Below are 25,000 nucleotides of genomic sequence, written 5' to 3'. Positions count from 1 at the left end.
AAAAGACACAAAAGCCTTGAGCTATTTAAAACCAATTATAGCACAGCATACTCAGTTACCGTATATACCAAAGTAGAGTGAGTTAAGATTAATATTGTACTGCTATTTATGTGCATTTTTGAAGCGCTTGAATAATACTTTAAGGGCTTTTTGTTTTTTCTATCGAGTCTGTTTTGTATTTGGTGTTATTTAATATTGAATAGATACTAATGAACATTGCTTTGTGGAATTCTAGGCCCTTACTGTGAATAACCAAATTCAAGAATAGCTACCCTGCAAATGGTAAAGTCTACCTGTACACATAATACGTATTATGTGTTACATTAAAGCTACAATGTGTATACAATATATACTATTTTAAAATGAAAACACAAATCCAGGTTACTAGGGTAAATTTTGACACCGTGTTGAATTTGGTTTGTTTTAAAGTTCACATAATCAATAGGAAAAAACAATTATCTGAAATGCTCTAACTTGAGTGTTCTTTTAGGTCTACAACTTAAATGGTATTAAGAGAAATAATGACCAGACTCGGGGAGCGAGCCAAGGGCGTTTGCACAGACGCCTCAGCAACAGGCGAACTCCCTGAGGATAGAAAGTCCTATAAAGCTTCTTTGAAATAATCTTGGGTGCTGCCAACCCTGACACCAGAGAAGACTTTGCCTTCCTCTTCCTCATGAAAGTCTAAACCTACCACTGAACAGGAGGCTACAATTTGCAATTGGCACATGGGAAAGACTGTGAACAATCATGACCCATACAAGAGGTGCATAGAGGGTGGGTCTACCACTGGTCATGGGTCATGCCATAAACTGGTTATAGCACCCACCCACCCTTTCCCAAGCATTTACAAAATTGAATATCCATTGCTAGCTTAATGAATCCAAACAACCTTCACTTTCGGGAAAGTTTAAGAAAACCAAGGAAAGTGTTTGATAAAATCAAATCAGTACAGCCAGCACTCCATATTGCGGGGGTGAAGGGGTTAGGTAAAATGGAAACTGCATAAAACTTGTTCCCTAGGATGAGTCAACTCATGGCCCTGACATAAATGACCATTGCCTATGTGCAATAGACTAACAGCCTAAATTTCTCCCTGTATATTGTTTTCACATGGTTTCTGTCACAGTATTATAGTTATATCATTTTACAAAGGTAATTGTACATTATTATCACTGTTTCAGTACAAGGTGAAGTTACTCATAACATGTAAGTCATAGCCTTGCCAACCTATGTGTAAATAATAACGAAACCCTGTTGTTCCTAACAAAATTTATTGATGCTGTAGTGTATATTACTACAATTTATGTAAAGTATACAGTTACCCACCAGTTATTCCTAAATCAACATTCGCGAAATCACAGATTTGCGAGATTTTCTATGGAGCAATTATCTACTAAATATTCGAGAAAATTTTACATATTTGCAAAATATTTTTCTTTCATTTCAGTATATAAATAACAGATTATAACATATTTTTCATTTTAATTTCATAACTTATTTACAATTAATTTTGTATCAATAATTGCATTTTCAAGTTAAACAACACAATCTCCAATGCTGTACAGAAATCCCTTGATTGTGGTCAGGAATTTTGTATGACTGGCCTTGATTTTAGTGCTGCCTTTGACCATGTTAATCATGAGGCCCTCATTCTCAAACTCAAACAGTTGGGAGTGGGCGGGTCGTTTCTTAGCATTATAATTGATTTTTTAAGTAATAAATCTCAAAGAGTTGTTGTTGATGATCACCATAGTGAGTATAGGAATGGGATACCTGGTGTTCCACAGGGTAGTGTTCTTGGCCCATTACTTTTCATACTATATACACATGACATGTGGTTTGGCCTAGAAAACAAGCTTGTTGCATATGCAGATGATGCTACTCTCTTTGCCTTAATTCCATCTCCTGAATCTAGATCTGGGGTTGCTGAATCCCTTAATAGAGATGTAGCTAAAATTAGTGCATGGTGAAAATTATGGGGTATGGAGTGGAATCCTAACAAAACTCAAAGTATGATTGTAAGAAGGTCAAGGACAGTGGCTCCTCAACATCCGGATCTCAGTATTGATAATGTTTCTTTAACTATGTATGACTCTTTTAAAATTTTAGGTGTGATTCTCGACAGCAAATTTACTTTGTGAAACACATTAGTTCTGTGTCTTCTTCAACTGCACAAATAATTGGCTTACTGAGAAAGTCTTACAAGATTTTCGGTGATCAATCTACAGTATTCTGAAGAAGTGTTTTAATTCTTTCATTCTACCTTGTTTTGAGTATTGCTCCCCTGTCTGGTCTTCAGCTGCTGATTCTCATCTTAATTTGTTGGACAAAAACTTAGTCTATTAAATTTCTTTTCCTGATCTACAGTCAGCGCGGATCGCTGTGTCCGGGTAGTGGGCCGGACACAGCGTTCCGCGTAAATCGGAGGCATGGGGTTCATCAGGGAAAAAATCGACTGGGACAAATTGACTAATTGGCATCTTTTTATACAAGTTGGCATCTACATATCTGCGCAGGTGGAAACTAGTCAGTGTGTTTCCTGAAGTCGTGGAGTGAGGTCGTGTCAGGTTGAGAGGGCCGAGTTGCAATCGTTCTTTTGTGAGTTCGCGTGGCATTTTTGTCTATCAACCCCCCCCCCAGTGATGTCTAGACCCCGTACAAATCACGATGACATTGTTAGAGTCATAACTTGTCATAAGTTAAGTCTGCAAACAAAGGAAATAGTGAAGAATACTGGCGTGAACGAGAGGACAGTGAGGCGCTTGGTGGCCAAGTTCAAGGAAGGGGATAGCAACGAGATCCCTTTTCAGAAGGACGGTGCCCCTTGCCATACGGCTAAGAAAGTGAAAAAAGTGGCTTGAAAATAGCGAAGTTGACTATATTACTGATTGGCCAGGTCAAAGTCCTGATATTTCGCCCATTGAGAACCTTTGGGCGATAATTAAAGCCAGCCTTCGTAAAGAAGTTACGACAAACGTCACACTTCTCGAGGCGGCGCTCCATAAAGTGTGGGCTGAAATACCTGCAGAAATTCTTCATAATTTAGCAGATAGCGTTCCTCAACGACTTTTGGAGGTCAAGAAGAGGATAGGCAACCCTATAGACAAGTAGCAGGGATATTGGTGAGTGTTCAATTAAATTTTTATTGATTTATATTGTGTATTAGTGTTGATATGGGGGGGGGACCAAAATGAATGCACGGCGGATGCTGCCCGGACAGAGGGATCCGCGCTGACTGTAGATATTAATCTTTGGCACCATTATTCAATTAGTTCATTATGCATGTTGCATAAGATTTTTCATAATCCTGACCATCCTTTACATTCAGATCTTCCTGGACAATTCCATCCTGTTCGTAATACTAGGCAGCCAGTTAAATTTAATAGCCAGGCCTTCTCCATCATGCGGCTCAATACTACACAGTATTCTAGAAGTTTTATTCCAGCTGTGACCAAGTTGTGGAATGATCTTCCTAATCGGGTAGTTGAATCAGTAGAACTTCAAAAGTTCAAAGTTGCAGCAAATGTTTTTATGTTGACCAGGCTGACATAAGTCTTTTTATAGTTTATATATGACATATCTGTTTTGACGTTGTTACTGTTTTTAGAATGATTTATTGTTAATTTGTTCTCATCATTTATCTATTTCCTTATTTCCTTTCCTCACTGGGCTATTTTTCCCTGTTGAAGTCCTTGGGCTTATAGCATCTTGCTTTTTCAACTAGGATTGTAGCTTGGCTATTATTATTATTAATAATAATAATAATAATAATAATAATAATAATAATGAACATTACTTTATTATGAGTACTGATTAACATCAGTAGGTAGGTATAATAAATTTTTTTTAATGTGGCACATTTGCACTGACTGGCAGCAGTGTCCTTTAAGCTCGGAAAAGTTTCCTGCTATCTGATTGGTTAGCATTATCTTGTCCAACCAATCTGCGATCAGGAAACTTTTACGAGCTAAAAGGGCAAATCTGCCTTACTAAAAAGAATCGACTATAGTAGGTTGGCCAGGGCATCAGCCACCTCTTGAGATACTACCGCTAGAGAGAAACAAACCTCTATTACAGAGTGCTGAGGCAAAAGTCCATTTTCTTGGCGCCTAAATGTCGTCTTCGTGAATGGAAAGATACTTGCAAAGACGAGCTACTTTTATTCTTGTGCATAGTAATTCTCATGGCACAAAGGAAAAAAACATCAAATTAACGACTATTGGAATACTGAAGAAGCATTTATGACAAAAATATTTAGAAAATTAATGCCTCGTGACCGATTTCTGAATTTATTACGGTGCTCACATTTTTCTGATAATTCTTTACCATGACGGAATAGATTACAAAAAATTCAAAATATCGTTGATATGATAACGAAAAAGGTCAAGACAAATCTGTACTCTTTCCAAGACCTGTGCTTTGATGAGTCGCTAATACTGTGGAAAGGAAGATTGGGATTCCATCAGTACATTCCCAGCAAAAGGCACAGATTTGGAATAAAGTTATTCGTGTTAGCTGATGTCGAGACGGGATATATTTTGGATTTTATCATATATACGGGTGAAGAAACTGAAATTGAAATTGATAAAAATCTCAGTCAGTGGAAGCGTAGTGAAATCGCTATTGAAATATTACTTAGGAGTAAATCATATATTGTACTGTGATAATTAGTATACGAGTCCAACATCATTTTCATTTTTACAGGAAAACAGCACGGGGGCCTGTGGGATTGTGATAACAAGGCGAAAACAAATGCCCAAGTTCCCAGTGCTAAAAAAGGCAAAATAATGAGTAAATCTTGCAATAATCTTTTATGCTTGAAGTGGCGTCATAAGCGAGAAGTTCATATTCTTTCTTCTGTCCATAAAAGATACATTGTGCAAACAGATAAGCTCGATCATTTCACCGGTGAAAAGGTACAAAAACCACATGCTGTAGTAGAGTATAACGTAAAAATGACATGAGTGATATGTATCTGAACACCAATGAGTGTATGAGAAAAAGCTCTGTGGTATAAGAAGTTATTTTTTCATATATTAGATATGTGTCTTCTCAATACATATACGATGCACCAGGTAAAAACTGGGGACCAAGCTTCCATTTAATTATTTCATAAAACAGGTAAGACACTTAATATATAGATATCAGGGAGCAGTAGTAAGAGCAAGGGAAGTAGGAGCGATTGGCGATAATCTAACGTGCTTGTCCAGATGCACTTGAAAACATTTCTCAGCGTCATTTGTGCCCTTGGAAAATAATCCCAAGATTCGAAAATGCTGCCACGTTTGCTCCCTTAGTACTAAGAAAGAAAAGAAATCACAGAGATCATATTATCAGTGTTCTGCATGTTATGTTCCTCTTGGCATTAAGCCATGTTTTAACATACACCATACTGTAAAGGTTCTCTAATTCTGTTTGTAGCTAAGGATAAATTTATTTTTTCTAAATATCTCATTTTTTTTTTTTTTTTGTATTTTTAGTATTGATAACCTTGTCAAATAATAAAAATATATATACAGAATAATACTTTTTTTACTTATCCTGATTATCATTAAATGTTGCGCTAGAAGTAATTAAATATCTGTCTCATCCAATTATTATAATTTTCTCCCTATATCACACAAATAAGTATACTGTATGTTAATTTGTGCGTATAATTATGATCATTTGTGAGAGTAAAACTTTAGTAAAACTGATCATTATGGTATGCATGTATGAGAGCATTCTTCTCTGAAATCATTTTCTTTTATATAACAATGAAAGAATATATAACAACCATTTGCTACAATAATTAGTGATGTAATAAAAATGCTAGTAGGCCAATCAAAATATCTACTTATCCTAATCAAAATGTTGATTATAGGGTACCATACTGTATACAGTATAATGTTTGCAACATAATTATGATATACTTCGTAATAATGGGAAAAATATTATACTCATAAAAAATGAGTTGAAGGTAGTAATTAAAATTTTTTAGAAATCAAATCTTATAAATCTATTACAACTGTGTAAAGAGTAATCAGATACTTATTGCCCTATGTTCGTAAGTGAGAGCAAAGCAAATACAAGGAATGAAAGATTTAGAATAAAGACCAAGTGTTGTCATTGAGGTCATTCAGAGGTAGACCTATAAGCCGACAGATTATCCTCCAAAAGAGGCCGCCTGCCGGGTCTTTAATTCACCGTCAAAATTAGACTCCACACCGTCCTTCCCTCTACTATATCCTCCCAGTCTCGGAATAATATGCTCTTATGGCTGCCAGCGGAATTTACATTTATTCGCAAATAAAAATTCATACAGTTAATTTCACAGGATTTGTTATATACTACTGGATTCTGCATTTAACGCGCTTTCTTTCAAAGCATATATCAAAAAATTTACCTTAACTTATTTTTTCCTAAATCTTGCCATTTTGGTGAACGGACACAATCCAAAAGGAGTCGCAGTGAAAAGGTTAAGAGGAAGCTACCATGATCATTCTTCAGTGCTTTAACCGTGGAGGAAGGAGGACATCTCCACAAGGATACAGATGCAGATCATTCAAAACAAACAGCAGAACTGTCAAAAGAAGTCCCTCCTTCACCACTACCATAATCGATTTGATTTATGGACATTTAGGCCAATGGCCAGGGACATGGACCAGAGAGGTCATCTAGCACCCACTACCATAATAACGATAATTAACCCTTTTACCCCCAAAGGACGTACTGGTACGTTTCACAAAACACATCCCTTTACCCCCATGGACGTACCGGTACGTCCCTGCAAAAAAATGCTATTTACAATTTTTCTTTATTTTTTTTGATAATTTTTTGAGAAAATTCAGGCATTTTCCAAGACAATGAGACCAACCTGACCTCTCTATGACAAAAATTAAGGCTGTTAGAGCAATTTGAAAAATATATACTGCAAAATGTGCTTGAATAAAAAATAACCCTTGGGGGTTAAGGGTTGGAAATTTCCAAATAGCCTGGGGGTAAAAGGGTTAAGTTGACCTGGAGCCCTAAGAGTCTGAAACAGATGCTTCATTAGAGCCACTTTTTGGCCATCTCTTCAACATCCTCTGTACACAGCAACATCATTGGTCATGTGATAAGTCAACATATTCTCAGAGATAAGGTACATTGAACATACCGGGCCACAAAAGCTGAAACAGAGATGAGGATCCCTCTCAATGAATGGCTTAAATGCAAGGCATGACTTGCTCGAGGTCTTGATAAGTAGACTAGAAAGTGGTTTACACAGAAAAGAAATATAAAATTAGGCACACTACATATATTGCACAAGTTACAAATTGTAGATTTACAGATCTCTCCCTTTGTACTGTACTCCAAACATGCTAAAAAATTAGCTATATAAAAGTATCTGCAATCCCGTGCAGCAGCAGATCTAAGTGATGTAACTGAACACAAAAAATACGAGGATATAGATAACGAGTTATAATTTACCTAACCTAAAAATAATTAAAAACAAACATTAGGAAGGAAAAGCCTAGATACACTAAATACAGAAAAAAGGTACTGTAAATACACAGTGATATTAATACATCAAGAAATATCAAAAGCATGATTCATTTACCTTTTGCTACAGTACAGTAAATCAATTTGGAAAATGGTGCTTGGTGCAAAAAAAAAAAAAAATAAACACAATTCAGTCCAAGAGATCAAACTATGTGCACTTTACAGTAACTGAAATATGAAACACTGAATCAAACTAAAGTGTCTAGGTGATGAATATATTGGAGTACTTGTAAAAGCTTGTCCTGACAAAGCCAGTGACCCTTACTAAGGTACTGCCTAATTACATTAATTATAAATCACAGTTTCATCAATTACTGAGTAACAGTTGAAAGGATAAGATTGACAATTGATATATAAATAATTAATACTACATTGATAAATATCAGAATGAAAAAGTTTGACTAAGGCTCCTTTTAACAGGCATAGACTGATGAACATAGGAATATTTGGGATACGAATAAATATGAAACAAATATCTTCAAAAGATATAATAATCCTTTATAAAAGCAGTTAAACATCTAACTTATCTAATACTCCATGCAGCTATTCCACAGTTAAGAATAAATCCACACCCATTCTAACTTGAATAAATAACTGCTGAACTCACCTTTTCCACCCACCGTCCCATTTGATGGGCTTCTCTTATGTCAAACTCGTCTGCCCACTCAAATGCCATAGAGGTACAATATCCGGACCAGAAGGAGTAAAATCGAGCCACATCCTGTTATGAAAATACAAAAAATTGATCAATATCATCAATATAAGTCACACTCTTGCAGTTAATACAAATAGTTTTAAAATACAAACCAATATCTGGAAACTAAAAATACACTCTCCATGTTTTTCTTGAATTTTAGGTTAAGAAGAACATTACAGAAGAATATATAAATAGCCAAGATAAAAATTTTAAGACCTTGTAACCTCTGAATTCATCTTCATCTGTAAAGAATCTAATATAAGATATTCAAATGTAGATGGGCTAACTTGTTTATTAGGAAACTTCATCTCTAGCGTAAGCACGAGCTGAATTCAATCCCTTACAAAAGAGAGAATGTATAAAAGGGAATAACCACACGGGGTTATGTCTCCTGATGCAGGTATGAAGGCCGAGAAGATCCAAGGAATCGGCCCAAGAACCGTGACAGATCTAACAAGTTCTCAAACTTGTGGAGAGAAGAGAACCAAATAACCCCAAAGGATTAATTCACAAAATTTATTCCCAATCACAGGAAAAAAGCAGCAGAGTCGAGTGGTCAGAAAACTTCTGTTGCTGCAACCGCTTTGTATAACTAGATTCTACCTGCCCGGAGGCAGCATAGATGAGAGTGCATGCACAACTAACGAAGGTCTCATCAATGAAGTCGTCGGCTTGTAAGGTAACCATATACCATAAAGTAACGCATGGGAAGAGTCAGCGAGCCGCCCTTGTAGTAGGAGAAGTATTACTAGTAGTAGTTGTGGTGCAAAGAAAAGTTTCGTGAGGGTCGAATGTTTGTGAACACTGACGAGGACTGGAGAGCTGATGAAGAAAACTGCCAATCGTATATGCAGGCTCTTTGAAGCTCAAAGAAAATGATGGAATCATCAGGAACCAAAAACACTGTACTTATATGAAACAACAAGTTCCAAGAGACAAACTTGTGAAGTATTAAGTGCCAAGGTTGACACTTATGCTTTAACCAGCCCATCGATAGTGTGCTGGGTTAGATTCCTAGATGGGAATTTGTAATAAACTCAGTTAACTGCATGTGCGAAGCACTACCAAAGTAGTGCAACTCGGAGACACTGAAGGATGACGATCTATGTCGTCTCGATGAGCATACTCCAATGAACAGAGGAGAATCTTACTGGGAAGAGTAGTGGGGGTAGAGGTCTGTGATCCTCTCCTGAGAAGTTCTTCGTCGAAAGAAGTAAAAAAAACACACCAAGGGACTAGGCTTCAGATATTCTTCAGAGGTCCTCGACGAGTCTACTTGCAAGTCATAAAAGCAGTTTGTCAAAGGCAGAAAGCAACTTTACCTTAGACGGAAAGTAGCGAGCTGGGTAGTGTGACACTGAATAGTGGTTACTACCAGAAGAAGTAGCGAGCTGGGTAGTGTGACACTGAATAGTGGTTACTACCAGAAGAAGTAGCGAGCTGGGTAGTGTGACACTGAATAGTGGTTACTACCAGAGGAAGTAACGAACTGCTTGCAGAGGCAGAAGAAGATTGGAACCGAGCTGATTTGCATTGCCTCATTGTAGGTCCTGAAGTGCAGGTGTTCATCAGTAGAGGAAATGTCAGGTACTGGAAGCAGTTGCTGCAACACCAACAACATGAAAGAAAGCTGACAAGACGATCACGAGCAGGCGAGTGACGATCACAAACTGGTGAATGACAATCATAATTTGCCAGTCAACTTAGCGATGCGATCCTGTTGCCAGGACAAGTCTGTTGGGCGAGACCAGTTTTCTAGACGAGACGAGTCTGCTGGGTGACAAGGTCTGCTTCCGAAGAGGCAGGGCTGGGAATGGACGAATCCAATTCCTGCCAGAGGAATCCCCCAGAGGGGAGACTGAACAGGTGAAGTTAGTCTCTCCCGCAAACGGGAAAGGAGACCAACATCCGCTGCCGCCGTTGGCAATTCTCCCCGAAAGCAGGAAGATTGCCGAACAGCGGCTGGTGGAGGGACTCCCCCTCAGAATGGAAAGTTCCAACACCTGGAGGCAAACCTCAGGACAGCATTCTCTGCTTTCCCCCACCGAGTTCTAGTTCAAATTGAAAGATGACCTTGAATTTTACCTGAGAGATGAAGCTGAAGCTTGTTCTCTGGGTTCTCCCCTGATGGTTTTACACAAAGAACTCTGCGGAGTTCTAATCAGCAACTGCTCCGGACATGCCCGATCCCATGTACAGGAAAGCCGTCGTCAGCGCAATGGTCAGGAAAACCACAGCAGGTGCAGATGAAGAAGGCGGAGACTGGGCAGGAACAGCAACTTTCTTAACAAGATAACTGATTGTGCCTAACCAATAGTCCAGCCATGAATCGGATTGCAAGGCACACTTTGCAACCCATTCCACACTACCCACATTTGCCACTGAGAACTGGACTGGCAGCATTGTCAGTCTTTCCCAGGAAGACTGTGTCAAGGATACGATCGAAGGTTCTAGTGGAAGAGGGGAAGGGTCGTCTCCCATCACCTCGTAGTACTTTCTCTGCTTTACATAAGGCAGAGGAAGTAGCCTGGAGGAATCCACTGACTGAAAAGAGCGAGATGAACTGCCACTAGGGCATATGCTCTCTTCTTCGCTGCCTTAACCCTTTTTGACCACAGTAGAGCCACCTTGGGCTGGTGGGTCTGGGCATGCCTGAAAACTGATCCTGGACCGTATCCTTCCCTTAATTCAACGTTATCAGGTTCTTCCAGGCTATTCACCTTCTTAGTGCACACCAGAACTTTCAAAGATATTCAGTCGGCATCTTTTTGTTCTGAAGGGGTGATCTTTGGGCTGGCGGATACTGAGAGCGCTCCATCAAAATGTTCCGAACCGTCATCAAAAGGTTCTTCCTCCCCGAGCTAACATCCATAGTAACCCGGGGAGGGTGAGGATCATCGCCTAGGTTTCTTTGAGAGGCCGAATTAGCTCTCCGGGGAAGACTGCTATGCCCAAGTCTTGTCGTGGCAGTAAAGACAGAAGACTGTTCCCCTTGAGGCTGACGATAACACCAGTTCTTGGGTAGTCTTTGCATCTTTCCTCTCCCTTGGATGAATCTCAAATTCATCCAAGAAGGAAGACTTGTCTCTTCTGGTTGTTTCCGCTGGTTTTGAACTCAGAAGCTACCCGGAGAGAGTTATCCTTCGTCCGCGCTGAAGGTTCTTACCAGCCCTCAATCATAGGAGGCGGCTTACTGCGTTCTGTACGAGAGGACTCCGTGCAAAGATAAGAGGGTCCGCCCTTTGGAGGGGAAGCAGTCATTTGTTCACTAACAGTCCGCTCGATCGTGATCTGAGACATTCCCACCCTCTCCGAGTTTGGATCCATGGTCAAAGGAACCTTAAACTTGAAGCAATCCACATACCTCAAGGCTTTCTGTATGAAAGGAAGAGGAGGAGGTGGTGGCCCTCTAGCTCGGCTAGATCGCCTAGGGTCCGAAAGACTGCCGACCCCCATATGAAGATCCAACGGGTTGACGGGAACCTTTGCCATGTCGTTAGTGAATCAGTGTTTGCGATCCCCATCGCTTGTTCAAGCATCCCAACTATGTCCTGAAACCAGGGACCGTCTTTGACAAACAAGTTCCCCGATGGTTTCTCTTTTTACAGCTGTTCTAATGGCCGTTCGGGTCGAGCTTGTTGTTTGCTAGGAGAAGGATGGGGGAAATTCCTCAATCCTCTCACAGGTGAGCTACCGCGAGGTGAACGATCGCGAACCAGTGGGTAGTGAGACGAGCTGGCTCACTCGCTTACCTCAACCCTAGAATGGGGGAAAGCAGAGCACGATTTCTCGTTAACGCGCTTAGCAGCCTCGCTTTTGTAAAGGGTTTTGAGTTTTTTCGCTTCTAGCGGATAAGCTCTCCTTACGTCCTCGCTAGGAGGGGAAGACACACAATGATGCGTGATGCCTCTCTGTCTTTGGCAGTGAAACACGATCGTATCCGAGAACATCTAGGAGGGTTTGATTGATAGATTGATTTGAGGTTTTCTGGAATCCTGATATCTAAGGTCATCTAGGAAAGGGTCTCTCCTGATCTCCTGAAGGCGATAGGTGCCACGCTTTCCTCGCCCTGAGGGGTGAGGTAGGACATGGCCTGAGAGCTTGCGCAACTGCAGCGGGAGAGGTGCAACCTACGGAGTTACCTGTCGGACCGATCTCATGCGAGACAGGCACGATGGCGAAAAGTAGGGGCAGATGGTAAACTCCTCCCATTCTCGTCATCCAACTCTGAAAAGCTGCAATCCCATGGACAGGAGCCTGGCATGGACAAATCCAAAGGCTTTCGGTGGAACCCCCATAGGAGAGGACTACTCAGATGATCTTTCTTCTTGCAAGAAAGAAGATCAATCAACACCTCTTCCTCCCGAAGGCGTATCACCTCACGGACGATGGAGCTGCCGTTCAGAAGGGAGTGTTGGGTCGTCCTTCTCGGAAAGTCGGACTGTTCAATACCTGGAGGCAAACCTTCCGGTCATGCAGTTCATATTTCCTCCCTTCAGATGAACCCAGCAAGAGGATTAACTTCCTGCACAACCTCCAGAATACTGTAAAGCCGAAACCCGTTCCCTCAACTGCAAGGTCTCGGGACAAGCCAATCCGAGGAGTGCTTGTCCTTAACTGCTCCTGTCCTCCCGCTCAAGCAGGGGGAATGTCCAGGAAAGCAAGAGATGAGTTCTCAGTGCTCAAGTGCCCAAGCACACCCTAACGAAGAACCTCCTGTAACCTCCCCTTTGATGGAGGACCTGCCAACCCCAAGAAGGGCCACAGCAGACGAAAAGCATCGTCTGAGAGACTCCCCTGTGGAGCGCTCCAACACTGCCCCATTATGAGGGGGCAACGGTAGGAGAACTCACACAAAGTTGTCCCAGAGTTACAGGAGTGCCACTTGTACTCGACCGTTCCACGGAGGAAGCTGGTCGGGCAGAGTCATGATGGGGAGATCGAGCCGGTGGAGAAAGACGGTGAACCTTCTTCCCTTTCGCAGCTTACCTCAAAGGGGAAGAATCTCTTTTAGCATTCTTCTTCCGTCTGCTAAATGTCAACAACTGGGAGGGTGACCACTCCATACACACATCACAAGGAGACCCCTGCGTGCACAAGTGACCCCAGCACGAAGGGCAGAAACTGTGAGGATCCATCTCCTCAGCAGGCATGAAGCTGCCACATTGATGCCCTTCCAAGCTCGGAAAACCAGCATGGCAACGGTCGCCATGGGCAAGCACACCTGCAAAAGAAAAAGATGGAAAATTTAGCTTTAAGCAGTTGTTTAAGGTTAACAGGATAATGAGACACATCTACACTCTACCGAGCCGAATTAAAAAGTGACAGTTAGTCATCAGTGCTGGTGGGAGTGGGGGGTACACATACCCCTTGCTATTCCCGCTAGCGAGCGGTGGGTAGTTGAACCCTGTTAAAATTTTAGCTTCACCTAGTTTTTAGCTTCACCAGAATATTAATGGACTTAAAGAGCGGAAGGTTTGTATTCTGCATCGGGACAAATGACTTTATCCTAGCCAAAAATTCAATCATTTTAATTTCTAAATTTCCAAGCCACAGATCGTCAGTCAAGCTCCTTGAAACACACAGTATTTTGTACATTATACAATAATCATGGCTTTTTTATCCAATAACTTTGAAAAAATAATTTTCTCTTAGTTTATAAATATAATACAAGCAATACATTTTGCTCTTCCAACTATCTTTGCTAAACTTTGTTCCTCTGCATAAACACAACAAAATAATACAAAAGGTAAGAATACAAAATTAGTCATGATATAGTATTATAATAACATAAAAGTTTCAACTATGTATAAATCAAATATCAAGACAATAGCCCAAAAACCACAACCCTTCTATGTGACATACCTCTAAATCCATGTCACTGTGTCCAAAGCTTGGAATAATTATATCATCTTCTTCATCCATGTACTTCAAGTCATTAACAGCAATTCTCTCAAATAACTGCCTGAAAAGATTACAAAACTAACATAATTTCATTCATCATATGTGTCATAACTAAGGTTGGAAAATGGGATGGAAATTGCATTCTTCTTAGAAATGGGATGGAAATTGCATTCTTCTTAGAAATACATGTATAAAAAATTGTCATGATGTTGATAATTCTATAGGAGTCTCTAAAAAGTTTCAGAGTGCACCGGGAACATTTTCAACAAAACAAACCTATGAATAGTATACTGTACATAAAAAATATGTTATTTACATAGCCATGCAATGGGGATAAAAGAGAGCCATTGGCAATAAAGCACAAACAAAAACCACCAATGTTAAAGAGTTACACTAAGAGAGGATAGAAACCATCACTGTTTGAAACTTGTACACAAAAAAATAATTTCAATTCACTACAAGAAGACATCAACTTGAAATCCTTAAAACTAAAATCTGAACCCTGGGTGAAAATATGTTTTATCCTGGCTGCCAAGATAGCAGTGTGAGTGGACTTCTACAGCGTTCTCTACACCTAGTTTGTAGGCATCTAGTTATTGTTAATGCTTGCTGGCTTTATTTTCTTTCTCTGTTACTGTTTTGCTATTTTTCATGTTAAATAAAATTATCATTACTATTATTATTATTATTATTATTATTATTATTATTATTATTATTATTATTATCATCATCTTTATTGTTATCATTATTATTACTAGCTAAGCTGCAACCCCAGTTGGAAAAGCATGATGTTATATCCCCAAGGTCTCCCACAGGGAAAAATAGCCCAGTGAGGAAAGGAAATAAATCAACCATATGAAAAGTAATGTTAACCATTAAAATAAAATGATATAAGAAAAGTTACATTAAATAGATCTTTCATATGTAAATTATAAAAAAAAAAGACTTATGTCAGCCTTTTCAAAATAAAAACATTTGCAGCGAGTTTGAACTTTAGAAGTTCTACTCATTCAACTATCCGATTAGGAAGATCATTCCACAACTAGGTCACAACCAGAATAAAGCTTCTAGAATACTTTGAAGTATTGAGCCTCATGATGGAGAAGGCTTGACTATTAGAATTAACTGCATACCTAGTACCACTAACAGGATGGTACTGTCCAGGAATATCTGAATGTAAAGGATGGACAAAATTATGAAAAATATTAGGCAACATGCATAATGAACTAATTAAAGGACAGTGCCAAAGATTGATATCTAGATCAGGAATAAGAAATTTAATAGACTGTAAGTTCTTGTCCAACAAATTAAGATGAGAATCAGCAGCTGAAGACCAGATAAGAGAACAATACTGTCCTTGAAAAAAGGTAGAATGAAATAATTAGAACACTTCTTCAGAATAGATTGATCACCCAAACTCTTACAAGACTTTCTCCATAAGGCAATTTTTATGCAACTGACGAAGAGACAGACCTAATGTGTTACTCAAAAAGTAAATTTTCTGTCGAGAATCACACCTAAAGTTTTAAAAAGTCCTACAGAGTTGAAGAAACATTATCAGTTCTAAGGTCTGGATGTTCAGGAGCCACTGCCCTTGACCTACTTACAATCATACTTTGTGTTTTGTTAGGATTCAACTTCACCCCATAATTTGCACCACACACTATTAACCCTTTTACCCCCAGGCTATTTGGAAATTTCCAACCCTTAACCCCCTGGGGGTTATTTTTTTCCCAGCACATTTTGCTGTATATTTTTTTTAAATTGCTCTAACAGCCTTAATTTTTGTCATAGAGAGGTCAGGTTGGTCTCATTCTCTTGGAAAATGCCTGAATTTTCTCAAAAAAATTTCAAAAATATGAAAAAAAAAAATTTTATGGCATTATTTTGCAAGGACGTACCGGTACGTCCATGGGGGTAAAGGGATAGCTTTTGTGAAACGTACCAGTAAGTCCTTTGGGGGTAAAAGGGTTAAGGGATTTTGCAATCATAGATCTATTAAGAGAATACAACATTGAAGTAGATTCTGCATCATTTACATTTTTGTAATCACTGACCATAACAATGTTAACAAATAAAATATTCCTATGCAAAAGTCCTCGTTAAGCTGTTACAGTGAACCCTCGCTACTTCGCGGTTCGACCATCGCGGATTCACCACTTCGTGGATTTTTTCCATAACCCATATATATACAGTAATATATATATATATATATATATATATATATATATATATATATATATATATATATATATATATATATATATATATATATATATATATATATATATATATATATATGTATGCATGTATTTATGTATATATGTAGGTATGTATATGTGTATACATATAAATATATATATATAAACACACACACACACACATATATATATATATATATATATATATATATATACATATATATATATATATATATATATATATATATATATATATATATATATATATATATATATATATATATATATATATATATATATCTAAAGTAGGAAGATGTGATGTAGTTCTAAGGGAAAAGTATGGGAAATATGTCTGGGCAATAAGCAAAGCTCTACCTCCAGTTTGTTTCTACATTATGATCAGAGATAAATGTAAACAAAACATTGGTTGCCATTTTTTATCATGCTTTTTAGCATGTTTAGGAAATGCATGATATAAAATCACCTTTAATATTTGTGCCTGTTTTAGTTTAGGGTACTGTAGTACATGCATAAGTGTTCTGTACATTAAAGGGTAGTTTGTTGTACAAGGGAAGGTTTTAAAAGTCTGAATATACATGTTGAATAAATAGATAAATATGGTGTCACTACTTCGCGGATTTTCACCTATCGCGGCCGCGACTGGAACCTATCTACCGCGATAAACAAGGGTTCACTGTATTTATGGCTTACCAGCCTTCGGATGGGAAAGTTATTGAAAAACATAATTCTAAAATCTATTTCATGTGAAACTGTATATGACATCAATTATAAACAAGCATGATCTAGCATGAAAAAACAATCAATTACAACCAGAAATGGGACAAACCAAACATCCCTTGGTTTCAAATGACCTGACCAGCTGATTTATTATGTTTCATTCTATCACATGATTATATGAAGCTAACATGATATTTCACTATTCTTTGTCCATCGTCTACTTACCATTTAATCTGTATAAGTTTAAAACCAAGTTTTGGTTTTTAATCCACTTATTCTTGTTCTCTCTACAAGTTCCTGACTTTAGTTTCTATGGTGCTTTTATTGCTACTACAACCATGTCATTAATTGAACATCTCCTGGTAGCCTACATTGCAACTGTATAGTTTTTTAGTCACAAAATGCCAATAGTATTGCTAATATACCCTAAATTATTCAAAACACCTAACCCTTTAACCCCCAGGCTATTTGGAAATTTCCAACCCTTAACCCCCAGGGGGTTATTTTTTTCCCAGCACATTTTGCAGTATATTTCTTTTAAATTGCTCTAACAGCCTTAATTTTTGTCATAGAGAGGTCAGGTTGGTCTCATTCTCTTGGAAAATGCCTGAATTTTCTCAAAAAATTATCAAAAATATGAAAAAAAAAATTTAATACAATTTTTTTGCAAGGACGTACCGGTACGTCCATGGGGGTAAAGGGATGGGATTTGTGAAACGTACCAGCATGTCGTTTGGGGGTAAAAGGGTTAATAAGCAAGACTACATTAGTACCTATGTTTCCTTGGAAAAGTGGTAACTAAATACACTTGACCCTTCATTTCTTGGACTAATTGGGGGAGCACCAGTGCAACGAAATAACCTAACTAGTAGACTTCTACCGTACTCTGTTCAGCAACTACACTGCACAATAATAATGTTTTCTATCAACACAATCTGATCTTTGTGAATAAAATAAACTTCATCGTAAAAAACTCTTTATAATGTTTCCTTGAAAATAAATTGGCAATTAAATACAGTACATGAAATTAGTGGCATTTGAATATTACAAATTTGGAAGTAATTTGTATTTTTCCTACAGATACAAACCCCTATTTATAGGGGTTATTAGACGGCCTAAGCAAACTGTGCGCTCGTGACACTAGCAATGTGTCTATCTAGGTAAGAGTTCTTTCGAGTCATAGGAATCTTCAGAGGGTACCAAGACATTACCCAATAACCCACTCGTTAGGGTATGGCGACGCAACAAGTATTGAAACAATACCAGGTTACACAAGGGAATATTTTACCTGCAGAGAGGTGAGGTCAGCTTTGCAGAGGACCCTGGGTGCTGATTCCTCAAGAGAGGGGAAGATGAAGAAATGAAAGAACCAGTCATTCTTAACATTCATCCCAGACTAATCCCCGATAACCTATCCCCGTAACCCTCAGCTACATGTCCAACAAGGAGCTTGAGGTGTGAACCACTTGCTGTGCAGCCACCACAGGACCAATGGAAAATGTTTTTATGTTCCTATGGTTTACGTCTTGCAGGTAGTGGGAGGTGAAGGTCGTCTGACATTTCCACACGCCCGCTTGGAATACCTGCGCCACAGATTAGTTCCTTTTAAACGACAGGGATGCTGCAAAGCCCGACATCATGTGCTCTGGGTCGTCGTGTTGGGGGAGGGGGAGGAGGAGGATCAGGATTCAGGGCCAGGTTAATGCCCCTGCAAATCCAAACAGAGATGGTGTTCTTCGTGATCATCCTCTTGACCTTCCCTGTGCTGATGAAGAGTGCTGACACTCGGGGGCAAGCTGTTGATGTTCTTTGGAGGTAATACCACAAACTCCTTACTGGGCATAGTAACAGTTGATCTGTTTAATCGGTTACAGTACAAAGACTCTTAATCCAGAAGGGATCGAATCTAGGATCAGCTACCCCTGGATTTTGAGTCTTGGCAATAAACTCAGGGACGAAGCTGAGAATTACCTCTCCCCATGACCTTGCATAGGCAATGTTATAAGAAAGACTATGTAGTTCACTAACAGTTGGCAAACATACATACATACAACCATATATATACAGTACAGTGATACCTCTACATACGATCATAATTCGTTCCGTGAGCTGTTTCGTATGTTAAAACGATCGAATGTTGGAGCAAATATTCCCATAAGAATACACTGTAATTTGTTTAATTCGTTCCTCAGCCTAAAAACCCATGATAACTCCTTAATAAATTGCTACACATAATTACACAACATTAATACAATTGAATAATACAGAAATATCTAAAAAAGAATAATAAAGAAAAAATAAATAAAAAAGGGGTTTTTATTAACACTTTACCTTAGAGACAGGCCAGCGCAGGTGTAGGAACTGCTATGCACGAGGAGACGGAAGATCAGCGAGGAGGTAGAGACGGCAACTGCGATAACGTACCGTAACTTACTCTAACTTACACTACGTGAACTTTAACCTAACTTGGCTTATCTTTTTTTTTTATTTTTGTATTTTATATTTTTTTTTTTCTATTTTTAATTTGCATCACTTTCACTCGATTCGGTATTACTTTTCTTTGCTTCACTTTCTTTCTCTTCATCATGATTACTAGACCGTTTCGTAGATTTTTTAAAGAAACTATCGAGAGAAAGTTGCTTGGTACGGCTTTTGAGAATTCTTATAAAGTGTGTTAAACAAACATCATCGAACTGCGCAACTACACGGCAAACCTGAAGTTTCTGTGAGAGATGCTTATCGATGAAATCAACCACGTGTTGATGATATGCCAACATCTGTTTTATTTCAGCCGTACCTAAGATTTGACCTTCCTCCTCGATCTCCTCCGACTCACTCAACTGCGCTTGGAACTCATCATGCTGCATGGCTTGCAGCTCCTTGAGTTCCTCGGTGGTGAGCTCTTCATGATGCTCATCGACGAGTTCGGTGATGTCATCTTCATCGACCTCCAGACCCATGGACTTGCCAAGGGATACAATCTCTTCGACGTCTTCCTCGACAGCAAGCACAGGTCCAGGCTCGGGGCCAAAACCTTCAAAATCTCTGGGAGCAACAGCATCAGGCCAAAGCTTCTTCCAAGCTGAATTCAGTGTCCGACGAGTTACTCCCTCCCAAGCCTGATCTATGATCTTTAAGCAGTGCACGATATTAAAGTGGCTCCTCCAAAATTCACCCAAAGTTAAGTTGGTGCTTTACGTGACATTAAAGCACTGCTTAAATAAGTGCTTGGTGTAGAGCTTCTTAAAATTAGAGATGACTTGCTGGTCCATGGGCTGGAGGATAGGGGTGATATTCGGTGGAAGATATAACACTTTGATGAATTTGTATTCGTCGATGATATCATCTTCGAGTCCTGGGGGGTGAGCGGGTGCATTATCCAAACAAAGCAAGCACTTCAAAGGCAAATTCCTCTCCTGAAGGTACTTCTTGACAGCAAGGCCGAAAACTACGTTTACCCGTTCCACAAAGATATGCCTAGTGACCCAAACCTTAGAATTAGAATGCCATAGAACATGTAGCAGGTCTTTATTAATTCTATGTGCTTTAAATGCCCTAGGGGTTTGCGGAATGGTAAACTAATAAAGGGTTTATTTTGCAGTCCCCGCTGGCGTTGGCACAAAGCGCAAGAGTCAACCGATCCTTCATAGACTTATGTCCAGGCATTTTCTTCTCTTCGGTGGTAATGTATGTTCGACTAGGCATCTTTTTCAAAAACAGACAGGTTTCATCACAGTTGAAAACCTGCTGCTCTACGTAGCCTTCCTCCTCCACGATCTTTTCGAACTTTTTAACAAAATCATTAGCAGCCTTGGTGTCCGAACTTGAAGCCTCTCCATGCCCCACAATTGAATGAATCCCAGTCCGTTTCCTAAATTTCTCGAACCAACCTCGAGACGCCTTGAATTCCTCCATCGTAGGATCGGTTGAACTCTCCCCCGCGTCACCCCCAGAGCCTGCCGCCTTCAAATCACAATAGATAGCGCTGACCTTCTCACAAATGATCGTTTCAGTGATCGTATCGCCAACAATCTCCTTGCCCTTTATCCAGATCAACAAAAGGCGTTCCATCTCTTCCCGAGTAGGGTTATGACATTTAGAAATAATGGTGATCCCCTTCGATGGTTTGACTGCTTTAATGGCTGCCTTCTGTTTTATGATCGTCGAGATCGTAGACATATTCCGGCCATATTGTTTAGCCAGATCGCTAACACGCACACCTCGCTCATAGAGAACAACCACACGATGCGCACGAGATGAGAGGACTGATCAAGGCGACGCTCGATTGGCGTCCCTCCGATGTGCTGCCGTCTACCGGCGTAAACAAGAAACTACGATCGACGCTTTGAGAAAATTCTACATGTACACGTATGATCTACGTCGTATGTTGGAGCAAGACTTCGGGTATCGAGACGCAAATTTGATCGAATTTTACTTCGGATGTTAGAAAATTCGTATGTAAAGACAATTGTATGTAGAGGTTCCACTATATATATATATATATATATATATATATATATATATATATATATATATATATATATATATATTTTATATATATATATACATACATATATACACTATATATATATATATATATATATATATATATATATATATATATATATATATATATATATATATATATATATATATATACATATATATATATATACACACACACTATATACATATATATATATATATATATATATATATATATATATATATATATATATATATATATATATATATATATATATATATATATATATATATATATATATATATATACCTGTATATATATACATATAAATAATATAGTTTTACTAAGTTGAAAATAAATTAAAGGGTGTTATGATGCTCCAATATCCCCAAAATTCAGTCATATAGTAATCCCCTGGTTCCAGTGGTGCCAGATGAGACGGAGTTTACTGCCCCTACAGTCAAATTAAGAGTTGAAAATTTTATTAAAACGGGAAATTAAATATGTTATCTCCTTGAATTGTTACTTTACACATGAATTTTTATTTTGGAAAATAAAAAAAAATTTAAACACTTACCTATAAACAGTGTAAAACCCTTTTTCTGAGTCATTGAAACCAGAGTAACATTGAGATGAAAAGTACTCATAGAGATCAATGTTCTGTGAAGATTTAGCAGACCCACCAGTACCTGAAAAAAAAAAAAAAATTGGGGCAAATGTAACAAAAAAAAAATTAAATAAATCAATACTTTCTCACCAGAGAATAGAAGGAAGAGATTTCACAAACATTCTAAAAATAAAGAATGTAAAGAAGCTAACAATAATAAAAACTATTCAGGCCAATATCTAACTTGTTTAGTCAACCAACAAACAACATGATTATAAGAAACTTGTTACTTTATTGTTAACCCTTTTACCTCCAGGCTATTTGGAACTTTCCAACCCTCCCAGGGTTTTTTTTTCAAGCACATTTTGCAATATTTATTTTTTAAATAGCTCTAACAGCCTCAATTTTCGTCATAGAGAGGTCAGGTTGGTCTCGCTCTTTTGGAAAATGCCTGAAGTTTCTCAAAAAGTTATCAAAAATATGCAAAAAAAAATATAAATAGCATTTTTTTGCAAGGACGTACCAGTACGTCCATGGGGGTATAGGGATGAGTTTTGTGAAACGTACCAGTACATCCATTGAGGGTAAAAGGGTTAACTAACAAAGACACTTTTAACTCAACCTTCTGACATGACTGCAAAATACAAGTTAGCAAGGGAGTGAATACTAATCAAATAAGCTATTAAAAAGAAATAAACCAATAAAAATCACAGGCTTCTCAAAACTCTTAACTTATAAGAAATGAGTTTTAGTGATGAAGGTATGTGTTCAGGTTCATGTCCATTCCTATATGCTTAAGCCAGTCCATTTTATGACAGAGCATAAATGATTGCACACTAACCCTTTTACCCCCAAAGGACGTACTGGTACGTTTCACAAAAGCCATCCCTTTACCCCCATGGATGTACCGGTACGTCCTTGCAAAAAAATGCAATAAAAATTTTTTTTTTTTCATATTTTTGATAATTTTTTGGAAAAATTCAGGTATTTTCCAAGAGAATGAGACCAACCTGACCTCTCTATGACAAAAATTAAGGCTGTTAGACCAATTTAAAAAAAATATACTGCAAAATGTGCTGGGAAAAAAATAACCCCCTGGGGGTTAAGGGTTGGAAAATTCCAAATAGCCTGGGGGTTAAAGGGTTAAGCTCGGGTAAGATACATGGATATAATTAGCTTACCCATACAGTACTAATTATCAGCTCTCAAGATTTTCTACCCTTTTGTCTTTCACATCATCAAAAATTTGTCTTAGTTTGCAAATATGTTAGCTCTAAGGACTGAGAGTACAGATCTGTAGCTCAGTTGCTTGGTTAAAACTATCCTGTAGTAGTAGTAGTAGTAGTAGTAGTAGTAGTAGTAGTAGTAGTAGTAGTAGTAGTAGTAGTAGTAGTAGTAGTAACAGGGAAAAATCAATTAGTTCTGATTGTAAGGTTGGAGATGAGAGTGGAACCCAAGAAAGTCACAAAAGAGCTTGGTTTTAATTTGATGTTTTCAAGATCAAGGGCTAACACAGAATTAAAATAATAGCACTAACTACAGTACTATTACTATTCTCATGGGCTCCATTACTATTTTCATGGGCTATGGCAGCCTATTAGAAAAGACAGTGTCCCAATCAAGATAGTTTCTAATAATGTCTGCACCCTCACTGCCCTTGTGAGCTTGGGATGGGAGTTTAGGAAGAGCCTGTTAGTACACCTAGAATCCTTAGCAGCCATTGCCTGATCTTCCCTCATCTTACCTTGGGTGCTGATCATATGCATATATGGTTAGTATCTAGGACATTGTTATGTCTCTTGCCTCTGCCACTCATGCGTAAGCTTTAAATCTTTAAAACCTTAACCCTTTCACCCCCAAAGGACGTACCGGTACGTTCTTGCAAAACACTGTTAATTACATGTTTTTACGTATTTTTGATAATTTAATGGAAAACTTCAGGCATTTTCCAAAAGAATGAGACCAACCTGACCTCTCTAGGACAAAAATCAAGCCTGTTAGAGCAATTTAAAAAAAATATATATCGCAAAAGGTGCTCAAAATTTAACCTTATGGTGGGGGTAAAAGGGTTAATGTATGACTCTCAACAGACTTTATCTTCATATAGTAGTAGAAAAAAAAAAACTTCAGAACCTGGATTGTAGATTATCAAAACTTGGCTACGAAAAATAATTGTATCGAAATTGAGTACTGTATATTGAAAGCTTACCTCTATCTCTCAGAAAACTGTCTCTATTGCGGTCATAAAATGCTCTCTCTTGAGGGTCACTCAGTGTTTCATACGCTGCTTGAACAAGTTGAAATTGCTTCTTTGCCTCTTCTAACTGTTCAAGATTTTTATCTGAAAAAAAAAGTAAAATTTTTACATACATAACAGACCATATAACTTAAGCATATAAAGGAATATATATTAAAATTTCTCCTTTTAACCTGAAAAAAATCGAAAGTAACTATTTTATTTATCTATTCAATAAAAATTTTACTGTGATTCATGTCTACAAAATCTAGAGGATCTAAAAGTCCATAAATTTTTGGATGGGCAATAGTGCCCACATAAAATTAATCTAGATCACATATAAAGAGCATTATGTTTTTTATTCCATATATTTCCAAAAATAATTATTTATAACATGATAATTGGATACTATAGCTTTCATTCTTCAAATTATATTTTGCTCTTAATATAATGGTACAATATGTCTTTTCATAGCATTTCCATTTTATTCTTGATGCAAACAAGCAAGAATAATCTGATAACTACTGTACTATTTTCTTTGTGAATTCTGTTTCTGTATAAAAAAAAAAAAATCAATATTTTTTAGCATATCATTTGCTTTTCA

The 25,000-nt window shown here is 38.0% G+C and overlaps 1 protein-coding gene across 1 annotated transcript in view; it reads right to left on the bottom strand.

The window, feature by feature from the left end:
* The window catches only part of LOC137649036 (dnaJ homolog subfamily C member 21-like), an 88,792-nt gene that overhangs the window by 34,078 nt on the left and 29,714 nt on the right, over positions 1-25,000 (bottom strand). The window contains exons 3-6 of the mRNA XM_068382148.1: positions 24,370-24,501; positions 22,131-22,242; positions 14,090-14,189; positions 8,135-8,248 (exon numbers count right to left, since the gene is read on the bottom strand). Coding sequence (XP_068238249.1) covers positions 8,135-8,248; positions 14,090-14,189; positions 22,131-22,242; positions 24,370-24,501 — 458 coding nt within the window. The remainder of the gene's footprint in view (positions 1-8,134; positions 8,249-14,089; positions 14,190-22,130; positions 22,243-24,369; positions 24,502-25,000) is intronic.

This window comes from Palaemon carinicauda, chromosome 1 (assembly GCF_036898095.1).
Source record: "Palaemon carinicauda isolate YSFRI2023 chromosome 1, ASM3689809v2, whole genome shotgun sequence".
Classification (NCBI taxonomy): Eukaryota; Metazoa; Arthropoda; class Malacostraca; order Decapoda; family Palaemonidae; genus Palaemon; species Palaemon carinicauda.
The sequence above is the reverse complement of the archived record's forward strand: the minus strand, read 5'-3'. Positions and strand labels throughout refer to the sequence as shown.